This window comes from Anthonomus grandis, chromosome 22 (genome assembly GCF_022605725.1).
Source record: "Anthonomus grandis grandis chromosome 22, icAntGran1.3, whole genome shotgun sequence".
Lineage (NCBI taxonomy): Eukaryota > Metazoa > Arthropoda > Insecta > Coleoptera > Curculionidae > Anthonomus > Anthonomus grandis.
Window position 1 is genome coordinate 3778274 of NC_065567.1, and position 19079 is coordinate 3797352.

The window sequence follows — 19079 nt, forward strand, 5'->3', positions numbered from 1 at the left end:
TCTTGGCTTTTCAAAAGTGTGTTAGTTTTAAGGAGAAAATTTTGTAAATTGCTGCTAATTTAGTATTGCAAATGCCCCATTCTACGTTGATTAACAAATCAATCATGTGTAAAATTAAAATCTGTAATCGGTTACTGGAACACATTGAACAGCGCTTTTCTCTTTTCTTTAAGCTATTTCGGAAGAAGGTCTGTAATTCTCTCCTTAGAAGTGTTTACAATAATCTGAATGAGTTTTATTGTGATAACATTTAAATATGATTGATTCCTTTCAAATGTTCGTATTTTTATTATTTTAATTAAATTTAACACTTTTAAGAGTTTTTTAAATCAATTTTTTATTTCAAAACTTCTTCTACTTATTTTCAATGGATTTATACTATGTGTGCTTTAAAAGAATACCTTCTGCTGGCCAACTCACGTTAACAGGAAAAATTGCAGATATTGGGCAACCAAAAGTCCTCATTTGACCCAACATACAGTGCGCGGGCAAGTATTGTGAAATATCGAATCTTTGGACCCTTTTTTTTCGATACGATACAACGGAAAGCGCTACTTAGACTTTCTATAGTTTGGACTTATCCCTGCTTTACTTGTTTTATTCCTTGATCCACAAGAGGCCGACATACCTAGTAACGAGCGAGATATGGTTTCAACAAGACGGGGCACCTCCTCACTTTGCCCTTGCTGTTCGACAATTTCTGGATGCAACTTTTTCTAACAAATGGTGGCCACAATTTGTTAGAAAAATGGATATTGATGATTTAAAGCCAAAAATTTAACAAGAAATTAGACTTGTCGATCGAAAATGCATTGAATTGACAAAAAATTGAACATCAGTTGAAATAAATATTATATAAAGTTTTGTTTTTTAATAAGGTATGTTTCACTAGCCTATTACGTCAAATTTCACAAACCGCTCACTTTTATGGTGTGCTATGCAAAAAGTATTCAGGGTATATCGTAGAATTGTAAAATATCATATACAGGGTATTCCACTTAAAAAAATTAATGTTGACGCCATAGTTTCTACTTGAGGTACCCTGTATAGAAAATTTTTGTTGTAAAAAACGCGCAAGCGACAATGCTAATCGACGTGTCCGAAAAATAAAAGAAAGAAAAAATACCTGAATTTTAAATGAATTTGGCCTTTTCATCGTGAATGAACTATATACATAAATGATTGTGTAGACACAAATAATTGGTTTAAAATTATCTTAATGGCAGTCACTTCCAGCATTTGATAAAATAAATTTTAAGAATATGCAATATAATTTATTAATTTCTGTTGCAATAAAGTATTATAATTATTATTTAAACATAATTATTTCGTAAACAGTTGAAGATAGGTAAAGGATATTATTTATAAAACATGTACAAAATTATTTGGTGAATTTGAAAATGTTGTTATGTTTGAAGTTGTTAAGTTTGTTTATTAGAGTTTTATTTCTAATTTTTTATTATATTTTTATCAGAGTTGATATTTTATTTTTTATTAGAATAACGCTTTAATTTTCATTATGCAAAACACAGCATATTAAACATTTTAAGATTACAATTCTATGCGGGTTTTACACATTGTCATGTCTGTAAAACCCGCATTAGAATAAATATTTTAAAAATGCCTGGATTTTCGCGTAATGTTTTGGGATATTCTGTCGCCAAACGACGCAACTCCCACGAAAGTCAGATGTTTACTAATCCCGTCCTCGGGCCCGCCGGGGCGGTGCTCTGTCGCAGCAAACGTTGCAAAATTTCGCTTCTATGCGGTTTCCTATAAGTAACGAACGAAAACACGATCTGTATATATATATTTATATATACAGGGTGTTCATTCAAGATGTGCTAATATTTAAGGGGATGATTCCTGGACCCATTTTAAGAAAAAAAGTTTCTATGAACATATGTCCTAAACGTTTTAACTTTTGAGATACAGGGTGTTAAAGTTTAAAAAAAAATCAGTTTTTCAATAATAACTTAAACAATATTGTAGACATTTTTATGAAATTTGGTACATGTAATGTGCAAAAAAAAATTTCTTTGCCAGTGGCGTCCCTACAGGTCTTCTATTGAATAAATTGAATAAAAATACTACGCTCGCTACGCTATGGGCAACGGGCGCTATGGTTGCTATGGGTCATTTCTTTGATTTTTAACTATTTATTGAAGCTATTTCGCTATTTTTCTGAATATCAGTAATGGTAAATTCAACCAATGCAGAAATTATTATTAGAAATTATTAACCATTTCGTGTATGGCCTCGCCGATGGTAACGCAACAGAAGCCAGACGTATTTATCAGGAAATGTATCCGAATCGTGTCCTACGAAATAGCCGTATCATTTTAAATATTCATCGTCGACTTAGGGAAACTGGTTGATTCAAGAAAGGTACTCCGGAAGGTAGACCTCGAACTGTCAGAACCCCTGAAATTGAGAACGTGCTGCAAGCAATCGAAACACCCTGAGACGAGTACGAGGAAGATCGCTAGAACTCTGCATATCATCAAATTGTTTGCCGCATTTTGGTTGATTTTTTATTATACCCATACCATATTTTAAGAGTACAGGCATACCGGAGATTTTCCGCAGCGAGTGAACTTCTGTCAGTGGTATGTCCAGGATATTATACTAAATCCGCAGTTTGAGTCACAGATTTTGTTCACAGACAAAACAATTTTTTCTCGGAACGCTATTCAAAATTTTCACAACAATCATTTGTGGGCAGAAGAAAACCCCCATGCCATAACAAAAACCCATTTTCAACATCAATTTTCGGTTAATGTTTGGGCAGGAATTATTGGTGATTACCTTAATAGGCCTATTTTTTCTACCAGGGCGCCTTAATGGTCGGTCATATTTACAGTTTTTTGAAGAACTGCCTGGGTTTCTTGAAGATGTGCCACTTCTGTTAAGAAATCAAATATGGTACATGCAGGTTTTTTTAGTTTAAAACCCCTGTTCATTTTAGTTTAATTGTCCGAAACCATTTAAATACCGTTTATCCGAATCGATGGATCGGTCGCGGAGGACCACAACAATGGCCAGCAAGATCCCCCGATCTCAATAGCTTAGATTTCTTTTTAAGGGGGCACCTTAAAACTCTAGTTTATTAAACTTCCGTAAATACTCCAGAAGATTTAAGAGACCGAATAGTTTCCTCGTGTGAAACTACGAAATACGCTGGGAATATTTGAATGTGTGCGCAATTCCATGCGTAGACGAGCGGAAGCATGCCTACTTAGTGAAGGTGGCCATTTTTAACAATTTTTGTAATCAGTGTAATTAAGATAAAATACATTTGAGCCGTTCATTTAAGATTAGATTAATATAAAAAAAAATTAATCTAATAATTTAATTTAATATAATAAAATTAAATAAAACTCGTTTTTTGCACTTAAAACCCCGTTGTTTTCAAAGTAAAATTAGGTAGGTATTTCTGAACTAATTGCCAATGATATGATATTAATCATACTCAATAGCTCAAAAAAGAAAAAAAAATTATAGTATTTAACACCAATAACTTACGTTTTAAGACAACAGATGTTGCATCATCGATGTTTATGTATGAAAACGTCATTTATTCATGCATAACTAGATAAAGAAAAATTTTACATTTAAAATCACAGCTCGTTGCCCATAGCAACGAGCAATAAGAAACATGCATAGGCGACTCCGCGTCTTTATTTGCGTTAAATAAAGAGGGGGCTAACTCCTTCGGAATATGTATATCCTGAGGGAATTAAGTAAAACCCTTAAGTCATAGGTTTCACTGACTCAATATTCGAATTTAACCGTTAATCTAAACCTCTCACCTGCTGATTCGTAAACGTAAAGAGAGAGTTACTTAGTAAATAAAGTAACTTACCCTGGATATTTTGGGGATGGGTGCAGTAGGTCACCTACCGAAAAATACGGGCGTAAAACAGTGTCGACACTTAACGATCAATCCGGTTTTCGGTCAATGCCAGAATTGCTGCTACTCAATTCACAGCTTAGCACCACCTTCTCTTTTTATCCCACTCTTTGCGCATTCGTATTTAATTTAAGGACAGATATGTATAGTTCAGGAATATACAAAAGGTGGGAAAAGGAAAAGATGAAAGGCAAATTATGTAAAGTTAAATAAGTTAATAGCCAAACGCGTATTTTTGAATGCATAATTATTAAATACAAGTAAAAATTTAGTAGTAGTATACTAAGTATTGACTAAGAGAAAATTAAAGTTAATATTTATAATTACTACAAGCATGTGATGACGAAACACGTGTTACGGCACTTTTTTACTCCCATTTACTTTTTAAACGCGTTAAAAACATGAATATTTCTTAAATTATTAAATTTTTTTAACTTTTCATACTTCTTGTAATAAACCTGATCCCTTAATTTGCTTGCAATGGACGAACAAACATTTTCACACCGCATCAGATTTTTAGGGTAAGGTAAGTAAAAAAACCAAGAGATCAAATTTGCTAAAGTGATTGGGGATTTTGAAAATAATGTATATTTTAAGAAAAAGCAGTGGCGTAGTATTTTTTTCACTAAAAATATTCCATAGAAGACCTGTAGGGACGACACCGGCATAGAAAACATTTTTTGCATATCAAAAAATGCGTCTTGATGCATAGAATATATGTACCAAATTTCATAAAAATGTCTACACAATGGGTCCAGGAATCACCCATATATTTAAGTTTATATATATGTATATATATATATATTATATATATATATATATATATATAATATATATAAAATAAATAAATATATAATATATGTAATTTGGCACAAAATGTGCTTGGAACTTTTTTGTGCGTAATAAAATTACAAAAAATTAGGGTTTTGAAATTTTCTTCTATCTTTTGTTGTCTTTGTTGGCTCCCAAGGGAAAACGAATTCTCGTTTTCATTTGTTTTTTAAAAACAACACAAATTAATGGCAAATTAGAGAAAATACCATTATTCAGTAGTACCATTCCAAACATTTTCATCACTTCCATTCAGCACTTTCCATAAACCGACCGTCATTTCACCGGACTAATAAAAGTACTTAAATTATTTTAACAGTAAACTTTATCATATTATCATCTAGAGTTATTGCCCTTTCTTAATTTAAAATCAAATTCAAATAAAGGTGGTCTATTAACATAATTAACGCCTCATAAATACCTTTTCATCTCTGAATACTCCAGATTTGAGGGGATCTACATGACCCATAACTCTTCTATGTATGCCTAAAATCTCACTAACTCCAATATACTCAGTTCTTGTTAATAATTTTACATACTGCATAGCTTTTTCAAGACCTAATACTTCATTGTGCTCTAAAAGACTCTTACCACTTACTACATGGCCTGTTTCTAAAACGTATCTCAGTTGTTCTACTGTCATTGTATTGCCTTCAATACCAACCTAAAATGTAAAAACTTAACTTAGTTCATAGAATACAAAAGAAAGCTTATTTATTTAATTTAGTTGCTTACTGTGTGGTATATGTGTAAATAATATGCCTGCTTTTTAACACTATCAAAATTATCCAATTTCATTCTGCTTTTTAGAACCTCTTTTAATTTGTCAATTTCTTGAAACATCCTGTAATCCAATCTATCTACTACGGGTGCTGTGCGTTTTCTGTTTGACAAGGCAGCTTTATGATCAGGTGAGTAAGCTAAAGCCTATAAACAAAAAAAATGAAGTATACAATTAAAAATACTTAAATAATATAAGAGTTTTACAAAAGTTAGCGATTCAATTTATTTTATACATAAGCGGTCAAATAATTATGTAAAATAGTAATTGGTTTGGGTATTAAACATTTAAAAGTTGCCTAATTTATATACAATCTTTTAAAGATACCTTATTTTAAATATACTGTTGAGTATTTTAATATTAAGTCACTATGCATGATCGAAAATAAAATGTCGACGTGCTTTATACCAGCCCGGCCAAAAGAAGGCTTAGGTGCTGAAATCAATATGTTAACATGCAATAACAAGAATAATATCACAAGTTAAAAAGGGAGTATTTGCATTTCTCCTACTCCTCCCCCCTCTATTAATTAGAATTCCATCCAAATTGAAGGAAGAGAAGGCCGAGTGACGAGAGAGTAGAGACTGGGGGCGTCAAATGAATCACGAGTTGCATGCGGTTCGCGACTTTTTTTTTAAATTATAAGTGTAATATTCAAGGTCCTAACAGCTCCTTCTTCTGAGGGTAGCTGAAACATGACCTTTATTTCCTCTTTACAGTTACATGCTGAATTAATACACACTGATGAATTTTTTTTTTTTTGTATTTATATTGTAAACTTATTTATCTATGAGTGAGCATATGTAATATCTTATGAGGAAACATAAACTGTCTATTATTATTATTATTATATCGGTTAATTCACGCCGCACTTAAAATTTCGCTTATTTACTTCAGCCTTTTACGGATTACAGGAAAAATATTAAAGAAATAATCTAAAAGTCAAAAATGTATACTTGTGAACGAAAAATTAATTTTAATACAATTTGAGTAACTGGGTCAACACGAGGCATCTGGTCAAGCGATTTTAAACATTTTTTATTTTCAAATTTGGGAGACACTAACGAATGTAAGAACGAAGTTTTATGATCGGTCCGGGTATTGTGAAGCCCAACAGGGACATAAGTGAAACAGATCGCTCAACAAACAACCAAGATATTGGCTTGTATCCATCTTAAGTGGGACACCCTACTATAACCTTGAAGAGTTTTATGCTTAATATTTTGTCGAGTCTACAATGTATATTTTTGTATGTGTATAAAGCTTTTGATTTCCTCCTTTTTTGTATACATTTCTTTTTTGATGTTTTTATTCTGTTTTTTTCTTCATTTTAAGCTGCTTTTTTAACAACAAATATTTGTTCATGACAATAAAGCTTATTTCTGATTGATTGATATGATTTGATTATTCTTATTTCTTTGCACCTACAGAGTTGATTATATTAGAAGAGATCATGTCATGTATTAAAAACGAAAAAAGCTCTGGGGATGATGATCTAACAATAAACATTTTTCAAGAATTATCTTATACAGTTCTTCAACTCTTACTATTTGAAACAAATTACTCTTGGTAATCAACTAATTTCCCTGATTGTCTGAAGCTGGCAAAGCCATAGCTCTTCATAGAGGTGATGACCTAGAGGATCCATCTATTTTTAGATCAATTTCACTATTATTCAGTCTCTCTAAAATTATTGAGAAATTGGTAAAAAAAAACGAATATATTGCTTCTTGACACAAGGTGTTATGTACTCAACAATTTGGGTTCAAACCAAACTGCAACACAAATGCCATTTTTAGGTTTTTGCATAGGTTATATTTGGGTATTACTAATAGCGAGGCTGCTGCAGCAGCTTTCTGTGATATTTCAAGGGCATTTGATTGTGCAAATCATAGAATCCTGCTCCAGAAGCTTTTGAAATGGCTAAAGTATTATTTAGCAAATCAGAGACAAAAGGTTTGTATTAATTCCATTAAATCTGAAGTCTTAATAAATTCCTGGGATGTCCCTTAGAGCTCTGTTCTGGAGGCCTTGCTGTTTTTGATTTTCATAAGTGACTTGGCCTCCTTGGACATCACAGGTCATTTTACATTGTTTGCTGATTATTCCACAATCCTGTGGCATTATCTGCATGGCTGTTTGTATTAGCCCCTCCTACATGGCACACCCGGTATAAACAAAATTTATTGTAAAAAATGCGCAATTTACATTTTCAATTGACGTGTCCGAGCGTTTTTCCGAACACGCCCCCATTTATTTATTATCGAATTTATTCCAAGATACAGACTCGCACTGTATATATATTATTTCATTGATAGTTGTTTATCTTATGTGTGTTTTTAATTAGTTAAGGTGGTTATTGACTATTTATTGGTTAGTGAACCATACCGGGTGACACAGCAAAAAGGTAGTGTTCCCTTGTCACCCCTTGTTTCCCTGTGTCACCCGCCCAATAACTTTGTTACTTTTCAAGATAAACAAAAACAAATAAAATTTGGTATATTGATAGAATAGTTATAAGCCAATCTTTTGACATATTTTATTGTTTTCCATCACTTCTGGTTCAACAGAAAGTGACACTAACTTTTTTATTTTAAATGGGACAGTTGGTATATTATTGTGTATTTCGATAAAAAACAATATTCTGAAAACAATGATACTGTATTTTCTACTTTTTGTTTTATATTCATATAATTTTTTTTTAATTTAAAATAGGGTGCCATGAATGCGTTCAAAGTTTTAATCAAGTAATCACGGAAAAATAGTTTTCATTGCATTTTATGACATAAATCTTTTACACACAAATCTTTTACACACAATTTCGGCATTGAGTTTATTTTTTTAAATAGCACATTATTGGGAACAACCACTTTTGAAATGCGATTTCCAATAATTTGATATTATTATTTCTTAAATCGATTGATAAATAAGCCCATACCATACATAATATACCCATAGGCAATGTACATAACACAGAAACAATCCAAATAACACATATTTATCTAACAGCTACAAAATCTATAGAAATAATCTTACAAAACTTATAAAGAAAACTAAATATCAGTACTACAAAGCAAAGATCCAAAACTGCAATAATGATCTAAAAAAGACTTGGAAAGTGGTAAAAGAGGCCACCAATGACAACAAAAAACTGTGAAATAAAAAAAATTGTCGACGAAAATAGCAGAACCCTAAATGAACTTGATTGCTGATGAATTTAATAATTATTTTTTGATAATTATTTAATAGGGCAAAGGTTAGCAAGATGGATCACCATTTTTCTGTAATGCATGTATATATACCGGGTGGTGCGTCGCCGAACGGAACATAGGAAAACCCATGTAAATTTTAAAGGGGTCAATTATTGGCTTCCCTGTACATTGTATAGAAAAAATGTAAGATCACTTTTTGAAGAGACCAATCTGGCAAACCCTCTTGCAAAGTTTCAAAAAATTTTAATAAGCGAATCTTGAATTATTCAATTAAATGTAATTGCAAAATTAGCAAATTTTCGGTTCAGGTAAAACCAAACGGGCACCAGTAAAATGAATATTGTCACTGACGTGAGGAAAAGTGTCAATAAATCAGTGACAGTCGATATTTGAAAACAAATATGAATCATTCAATCGACGAAAAAATAGCCATAATTAAGATAATGTATCTGCAATGTTTTCAGTTTATTTCCCCATCAAGCCCATTCCGTCCATTTCAACTATTAAACGTATTGTCAATAAGTTCGACTCCAAAGGTACCGTATATAACCGTAATAAATAATTGTAAATGTTCAACTCAGGATATCAAAAATAGAGCCGAAGAAAGAGAGAACAGAGATTTAAATATTCTACTGAGTGTGGAGGAAAACAAGATGGTTAGTACGAGGGTTCTTGGGTAAGAGGTAAATAAACATCATACAACGATATTGCGCACTTATATTATTCGTATAAATTCGAAAAACATCAAGAGCTGCAGGAAGAAGATGAAGAGCGAAAAATGGCATTTTTTTTTTGTTTGATGGAAAGAGCAAATAATGATAGGAATTTTTTAAGAAATATTTGTTTTACCGATGAATGTACATTTACCCTCAACAATGAACCAAATGTTCAGAATTGCCGATATTGGAGCCAAGAAAATGAACATCGCTTTGTTCATACTCGGACACAATATCCCCAAAAAACAAATGTATTCGTGGAAATTATCGGACACCATATCATTGGACCCTTTTTTTATGGACTATAACCTAACAGCTGAAACCTATTTAGACTTATTTCAAAATCAAATTGGACCCGCCTTGGAAGAAGTTGTTCAGGAAGATCAAATGATCTGGTACCAAATGGATGGTTGCCCGGCCCATAATGCCCGTATGGTTAGAGAGTGTTTGGAAAATGCTTTTAACGGCAATATTATTGGTCCACGGTACCGGATACTTTGGCCATCCAGGGCACCTGATCTTTCACCGAGTGACTTCTTTTTATGGGGTAATTTAAAAAGTGTCATTTATAAAAGTGTAAAATTTGAGAATCTAAACCAGTTACAAAACGCTATTTCGTTAGAATGTAATAAAATTTCCCAATACCAATTTAGTAACGTTAGAAATGAATTTTATGATCGGTTAGGATATTGTGTAGGTGTTAATGGGGGGTTGTTTGAACATTTGATTAATTGATGTTTTTATGTAATTCTCTATTATTTTAAAAAAAAGTTATTGTATTTTATTTTATTTTTCCACACTTATATTAAGTAAAATATTAAGTTTTATTCTCTCTTTTTTCGGATCTATTTTCGATCTTCTGAGTTAAACATTTACAATTATTTATTGCAATGTCTTTGGACTTCGAATTTACTAACAATAGGTTTAATGGTTGAAATGGACCAGATAGACTTGATGGGAAAATAAATTGAAAATATTTCAGATACTGCTATTGGTTTAATTAAATTCTAAGTATGATAAAATATTTTTATAATAATCAATAATAATAATTGTTATTGGTTTAACTTCATCGTTATATTAAATAAAAGTTTAGATAAAAAAGTAATGTTAACGTGTCTTACTTTTAATGTATGGTCGTGAGATTGATAAAAGGAAAAAAAACATTTCTTGTATTCGGCTGTACGTCAGATTTGACAAAGCCTTATAACAAATTGTTTGCTGGAGGCTGGTGGATTTGAACGTAATAAAAGTCAGTCGTATAGTAACAAGCAACTTGATTATTTCCAACCCCTTCGGAAATACGATAGTACATTTTACAATACTTTATTTATTTGAAACTTTACCAACTTAACAATAAAATAATTCCCTAAACAGTGCGTTAAGCTCTGGGCTCGAGAATACAATCTATAACTATGTGTCGAAGAAATGATCGTATAATATATTATACAATACTTTTAACTTTCGTATGAACAGTCCATAATTCTCTATATTTCCAATATTTTCAGGTACTCTATTATATTTCTTAAAGGCTTGTATGACTGGATTATTTAAGCCTGTATTTGTTCTTACAGCTAAAAATACAGATTACTATGGTCCTGAGATCTTGTATATAGTCATGAACAGATTTGAAATGGCAATATTTATATTAGATTTTTGTAATCTACATAAAATTTTATAAATTAGCTTTATTTGTTCTAAATTAAATATTACATCCATGCTTGGTATACTAAGTTCTTTATATAAAGTTTCTGTATTGGTAAGTCTATCATGATTAAATAATACCTTTAAGATTTTATTTTGCAATATTTCAATTTTATTAAAATTGGTTTTTCCATATGTTTCCCATATCGGAAGTAAATATCGGAGGTGAGAGAGAAAGAATGAATTATATAGACTTTGCTTGGTTTTTTCTTAAAAATTATTTCTCCATTTATAGATAGTAGAAATCATTGCTATTTTTTTCTGGGAAATCTAACTTATATGTTCTGACCAATTCAATTGATTGTCAATGATTAATCCTACATATTTGACTTTTTGAACTTCATTAAGGCTTAAGTTATTCATTTTTATATTTAGTTCTGGTATGTGCTTTAAGTTTTTTTTTTTTTTAATATTATAAAATTTGTTTTTTGAATATTAATTTTTAGTTTATTATAATAGAGCCAATTTAAATATAGTCTTAAGTCTTGATTTATAGTTGCTACTAATGATTTCACGCAGTCACCTATAATATACAATAATACGATATCGTGAGCAAAAGCATAGTAACGGGCTTTAAAGTTTGCACATCTCATGTTTAAAACATAAAAACAGTACAGAAGAGGTACCAAGTACAGAACCTGGACGTACTCCAAACTCATTGAAAAGTACCTCGCTGTTATTATTTTTAATTGTAACATATTGTCTTCTCCCCACTAAATAATACTTAATTAGATTATATATGGTCCCCTAAAACCCATACCCTGCAGTTTTCTTTATAAAATATCAATGCTGACGACATCAAAAGCCTTTTTTTAGATCGACAAAGACTGCAACAACAAATAATTTTTTATCAAGTACTTCTGATATGTGGTTTATAAAATCCGTAATTGCCCTAGGGTACTGCTATTCTGCCGTCATAAGGTAAACCCCCGTATGTGAAGAAAAAAAATGGAAAATACAATAATGTGTTCTAGTACATATTAATACCCAAAATCTTCATTTTTACTACCTAAAATCCTCGTATTTAGCCTGGAAATATCATAAATTCATTATTTATTTCCCCGTACTTTGCAAAAAAGTATACTATGCTAAGGTAGTTAGACATATTTTTATTTTGCTAAGTAATGGATCCCGTATCTGCAATTATACTTCACAGCCTCGTCTCAGATTATAAACACCCTGTAGTAGCAGCGCGACGTACCTACATACGACGTTCAAAGAATTTAAAAAATTGATTCGGCAGCATATGATTCATATCGGTTACTGCGACGGCATCAATATTCTCGTATCGTATAATCAGTATTCGGATCGTGTCGTATCCTATCGAGAGGTTCGTGCGTTCAAGCGAGTTTAAACAGTTAATTCATAAATTGTGAGATTACCGTGCTGAAGAGAAGGGGTGACGATAAAAACCTTACAAAAAATTAAACGGAAGATGAAAAAGCTTAACCAAAAACTGAAGGAATATGAAGGTAGTAAGTTATTATATTAATTTTTTTTTTAAATTTAAGGTAATACAAAAAATTAATAGACTAAACTGATATTAATTTTTTATCAATTTATACTATTATACTAAAATATAAATTGGAAAATATTTAAATACCTCCCGAATCCCAATATTGGGTTTTTCGGTATGACCTCAAGTAAAGCTGATACATTTCATGCTGTTAATCTTGCACAGGCTGGGTCAGAGGAAGCCGTAAATATTTATGGCGACACAAACATTTTGAAAAAGGCTGATTTGTTTATTTATTTTATAAAGGCCTGCTTTATTATATTCATTACACCGACCAATAGATATTGTGTTTTGTCTTATGAAAAGATACAGAATAAGGAAAATAGTTTTATTTATTTTGTTTTACTTACACAAAAGTTAACCATGATACATATTATGTATTAATAGAGTGAGTAATTATTATATTAATAATAATAATAATTTACTTTATTTTAGGTACAGAGTCTAGCTCAAGTGAGTCTGACTCTAGTTCTGGCTCGTCTGGAGCTCATATGAGTGAGGACGAGAATCAGGGGGAAGCACAACGAAATATAGAGGATCAGATAGAACAAGTAAATAAAAATCTGATTGATATATTGGTTAACGATCCTTTGGCTATAACAACGGTCGGGCCAGAAGTACACACAGAAATAGCTAGTAGATGAACTATATTTAGTCGAAATGCGTTAGATAAAGACGACAGGAAGAGCCTCATTGAAAAGTACCCCAGACCAAGCAACGTCGAAGGTCTTTCACCACCTAAACTTAATAGGGAAATCAGCGGGCTTTTAAGAGACACTCAGATTAAACAAGATAATTTCCTACTACACTTAAAAGAACAAATAGCGGCCGCAATATCAGCAATAGCAATTCCTATGGAGACATACGTTACCAATCCTACTGAGGAAACCAATGAAAATGCAGGCCCTGGCTAATGCCTCCAAACTTTTAACGGATATCATACATTCGTTGTCAACACACAGACGATATGGATTGTCAAATAGCATCGACAATTCTATTAGAAAAGTCATCATGGACAGACCTATTGATGCTTTTCTCTTTGGAGAAGATATGAGCAATCATATCAAGTCGGCCCAGGAAGTGAAGAAAGTGTGCAATGAAATAAAAATGAAATATACCCCACGTTCTTCTGGAATCCCAAGTTCGTCAAGTAGAAGCCATCCTGTGCCAGGACCCTCCAACAATTATGGTACCAATCCAGATTTTTTGCCAAGCGGTACAAGTTCAACAACCGAAAGAAGACGGAGGGAGGCAGGAAAGTCCAGAAACCACAAAAGAGCAGGAGAAAACCGGACTACCGGAGGAATTAGAGGTAATTAATGCCGGAAGCTTATGTAAATTTTATAGAAATTGGCAAAAAATTACCCAAAACCCTCTAATATTAGAATAGGTTAAAGGTTATAAATTACCGTTTTGTCGAAAACCTACACAGAGTAATATTCCTAGAAACTTTCTTGCTCAAAATCCACAGGTTGAAATCCAGCATCTACAAAAAACACCAATTCATTTCAATCTTTTTTATAAACAAAAAACCTAATTGTTCTTTACGGTTTATACTTAACCTTAAAAAATTAAATACTTTTTTAATCAACCCACCATATTTCAAATTAGAAGATTGTAAAAGGATTTAATCCATCCTAACAGTTTTTTATGTAAGATTGATTTAAAAAATGCTTATTATTCGGTAAATATTCATAAAAAATTCCGAAAATATCTGACGTTTATATTTCATAATTAAACGTATTGTTTTAACTGCTTACCATTTGGGCTCTCTATTGCACCATATATGTTCACAAAACTTTTAAAACCAGTTCTTACACATTTAAGAAATTTAGGTATTGTTTGCATAAGATGATATCTTAATAATCACCTCATCCTATGAAGAGGGAGTTCAAGACTCTAACAAAGCGGTAGAATTATTAACATCCCTAGGTTTTATTATAAATAAAGAAAAAAGCATTTTTGTCCCTAATCAAGAATGTAAATTCCTTGGATTAATTTTTAAAACGGTTAATATGAAAATGTTTTTGCCGCTCGATAAGAAAAACAAAATTATGCTCAGCTCTAACAGCTTTTTAAACCGTAAGACGTGTTCTATTCGTGAATTAGCAACATTTATTAGTACTCTCGTGGCGGCTTGCCCAGCACTCAATATGGATGGGCCCATGTAAAACTTTTAGAAAGGGCAAAATACTTAGCTCTTAGTATAAATAACAATAATTATAATAAAAAGATGAAGATCCCCTTTTTCATTCGAGAGGACCTAAATTGGTGGCTTAAAATACTTGATAACCCAGGGGTGGATATAAGTGAACCTAAATTCCAGTTCGAATTTTCTCAGATTCTTCAAAAGATACGAGAACGTATCTTTTGAAGATACGAACTGGAGTAATAAAGAAAGAATTTGCCACATTAATATTTTAGAACTCAAAGCGGTTTTTAATGCTTTAAAATGATTTACAAAGGACGTATATAATTGTAACATCTTAATTAGGGTAGATAATACTACTGCACTAGCCTATGCAAATAAAATGGGGGGTAGAAGACATGAAAAATTAAATAAAGGGCTCAAGAAATATGGAATTATTGCGAAAGTCGAAAAATACACGTTTTCGCTTCATATATTAATACAAAAGATAATATCGTGGCAGATTTTGAGTCAAGAAACCTCCAACATGAAACTGAATTTGAACTATTTCAAAATTATTTCAACAAAATATATAAAGTATTTAATTTATTTGCTTCTAAGCTTAATACAAAATAAAAGAGATACATCTCGTGGAAACCGGATCCTGATTCAGTCTCAGTAGATAGTTTTCTTATTCCATGGACAGGGTTTTATTTCTATGCCTTTCCCCCATTTAGTATAATCAATAAAACTATAAAAAAGATTATAAATGATAAAGGAATAGGAATATTAGTGGTTCCAAAATGGCCAAGTCAACCGTGGTATCCCTTATTCCAGAAATTGCTAATTTGCGAACCACTATATTTTGGTCCTTCTAGAAATTTACTTATGTCTCCTTTCAGGAAACCTCATCCTATGCACAAAAGCCTTATCCTGGTGGCAGGGAAATTATCAGGACATCTTTGTTAAAGAGACTCTTCCCTGAGGTCGGTGTAGACGCTATTCTGTGTTCAATAAACGAAAGCACTCACCGTCAATATGACACTGTATTTAAAATTTGGTGGAGTTACTGTAGCAAGAAAAAACTGAACCCATTCACATACAACCTCCAAGAAATTATTTCATTTTGAACAGAAATATTTAAAACAGGTGTTTCCTATTCTAATTTAATATCCATAAATCAGCTCTTACCATGATTCTTGACTTTAAGGAGGAAGACAAAAATATGACAAAAAGGTTTTTAAAGGGGCTATATAATATTAAACCTCCACAACCTAAATATGGGATCCACACCCAGTTTTAATGAAAGTGGCAAAATTTTATCCTTGTGAAAATATTACCTTGAAATATTTAACACTTAAAATGGTTGTACTATTATCACTGATATGAGGACAACGGTTACAAACTATCAAAAATCAATATTAAACTGCTAAAAAAAACCAACGAAAACTTACAAATTTTTATTGCAGAAAAAATAAAAACATCGGGAAAAAACAGACTTCAGCCCGTATTGAATCTACCATTTTTTGCAGAAAAGCCAGAGCTTTGTTTAGCTTCTACGATTATTGAATATATTAAAAAGACAAAGGATTTACGTCCACCAGAAGAGCATAAATTAATTTTAATCATTAAAAAACTCATTCACGCTGCTTCCAGCCAGACAATAAGTCACTGGATTAAAAATTTCTTGGAGAGTTGTGGGGTAGATACCAAAATTTTTTCTGCTTATTCCTCCAGACACATATCTACCTCGATAGCCCTTAAATTCTATAATAAACCAATACTACCAAACGATTCTGATTTTACAAAGAGCTTCTTAAAAGGGTCAGGTATTAAATAATCCTTTTACACTAAAAATATAATTAGTATTTAGTATTAGTAATTATTGTAAGTTAAACTATACGGTACGATTAATAATTATCATTATTATACTCGTACGTTATAATAGTATTATTTTTCTGATAGTTTACTCGATATACTTAATTATTCGTAGTTGTAGTTGTATGTATAAGTCTGTATGCCATTTATGCTTTATTATTATTTTAGTTTACATATGCATAATTGTTATCATATAATTATATTACTAAATTTATATTGCACACAAAATGTAATTTAAATGTTATATAATTTTTGTTATTATTTTGTTCTATGAATAAACGCATAATGAATGCATATTATTTAAATTAACCCATAAATAAAATTTTTTTCTCTGTTATGAGATTACGTCTGTCCAGATTGCAAATTCTTTCAACATCTACAGGGTGTTTATAATCTGAGACGAGGCTGCGAAGTATAATTAGAAGATCAATCGACTTACCTGTAAGGAAGAGTGATCCTAATTATACGAGCAGCCTCGTCGAAAGATTATAAACAACCCAGCCCACAAGAATATTCCTTTTTACCCACCCCTAGCAATCTGGACTCTTTAAACAATGAATATTGATGCCGTCGCAGTAACCGATATGAATCATATGCTGCCGAATCAATTTTTTAAATTCTTTGAACGTCGGATGTAGGTACGTCGCGCTGCTACTACAGGGTGTTTATAATCTTTCGACGAGGCTGGTCGTATAATTAGGATCACTCTTCCTCACAGGTAAGTCGATTGATCTTCTAATCAAATACGTAGAATTTGCCTGTAATTTTCAAATACGGGCTTTTTGTTTAGTTTGCTACTGTAAGCCGCGCGTTTAGACGACGCGACGATCCACATACGGGTTTTGTGATGTATGAAGTTTTTGTGTTGATTTGGGGGGAAATATTATTTAGTCTCGCGAAAAGCTTGTTTCTGTAAAATGCTAATTCGATTGTTTATATGTTATATTTTGTTTGTGTACAATAAATTTATAATAAAGTGTTTGTAAAAATTTATTTAGTGAGACAGAGTGTTGTTATAATTTATAAACACAGTTAGGTGTGTTATCTTTAGACAATGAGTGGGTTTCGCGGGAAAAAACTGGTGAATTTAGCACTAGCAAATTCTATTCCAATATTTTCGGATGATAATATTCAGTTAGGCGAACTCAATACAATATTGAGTAATGACAGATATAAAATTGAGAAAGGGCAATTTAAAAAAATTGTGGAAAGTGATGTTATTATGATGGATGGTTTGCTCAATCATATGGATTTTCGCCAAAATTATGAAGACACTGATGGATCCCTAACTTCAAATATTTTATCCCAAGAGATTATTGATAATTGTTATTGTAATACTCCAGGTAAAAAATTAATTTAAATTTTTTTCAAAAATATTAATTAATTTTAATTTTTGACAAATAATACAAATGCTACATCACTAATAGAATTGCAACTTAAACATCTGTTTTAAATTTAAATAGTGTTGAAGTGCCAGAAATTGATCAAAAACTAGTTTACACTGATGACAGTTTTGCATTGGACCACGACATTACAGAGAATACCGCCGCAGGTAAAATAAAAATTTGTGTTACACTTTAACAAAAAATACATTTTAAATTATTTGATTTTAGATGCCGCTCAAAAGATAATAGAATATGACTTATCTTTTACTTCGGACATATTATTATCATCCCAAGAACGTGATGAGAATAATGAGAATGCTGGTAAAAAAAGGTTTGTTTTTAAACGTTAAAAATTATAGATTGATTTTTAGATAAAAATAACACTATTGCGACTCAAGAAATTGACGAGGATAATGACGATGCTGGTAAAATAAAAGGTTTGTTTTTAAACGTTAAACCTTATAAATTGATTTTTAAATAAAAATGAAAATATTGCATATCAACAATTGATGAGGATAATAAGGATCCTGGTAAAATAAAACATTTGTTTTTAAACGTTTAATAATATAAATCGATTTTTAGATAAAAATAAAACTATTGCGACTTTCACAAAGAAAGGAACGGAAAGAAAAAGAAAAAAATACAAGTTAGCGCGAAGTCATAGATTAGAGGTAAAACAGAAAAAAATTAGAGATATGCATTCGGTAAAAAAGAGCTGTCAAAGTTGTAAATTTAAATGCACTCAAATCATTTCTGAAGATGAGAGACAAATAATTAATAACGAATTTCGGTCGTTAAATTGGAAGGAAAAACGATCATATGTAATGTGTTCAACAGAAAACACAATACCAAACCGAAGGATCTAGAAAAAATAAAACATTGTCGTACTATTTTAAAAACTCAGATGGTGTGAGAAAGCGTGTTTGCAAATCTTTTTATTTGACTACTTTAGGCTACAAGAAAACCAATGATTGGATTGTGCACTCTGTATGGTCAAAGACAGAAAGTAGAGGTCAAA

The 19079-nt window shown here is 31.5% G+C and overlaps 1 protein-coding gene and 1 long non-coding RNA gene across 2 annotated transcripts in view; one reads left to right on the forward strand and one right to left on the reverse strand.

The window, feature by feature from the left end:
- LOC126748185 (protein adenylyltransferase Fic) overlaps positions 1-19079 on the reverse strand; it is a 40167-nt gene that overhangs the window by 16475 nt on the left and 4613 nt on the right. Inside the window, exons 2-3 of the mRNA XM_050457236.1 lie at positions 5480-5671; positions 5166-5408 (exon numbers count right to left, since the gene is read on the reverse strand). Of these exons, the coding sequence (XP_050313193.1) occupies positions 5166-5408; positions 5480-5671 (435 nt within the window). The remainder of the gene's footprint in view (positions 1-5165; positions 5409-5479; positions 5672-19079) is intronic.
- LOC126748187 (uncharacterized) lies at positions 12150-17142 on the forward strand. The gene is made up of 3 exons (XR_007664653.1): positions 12150-12626; positions 13106-13982; positions 15701-17142. It is a non-coding gene; the product is annotated as an uncharacterized LOC126748187 (long non-coding RNA).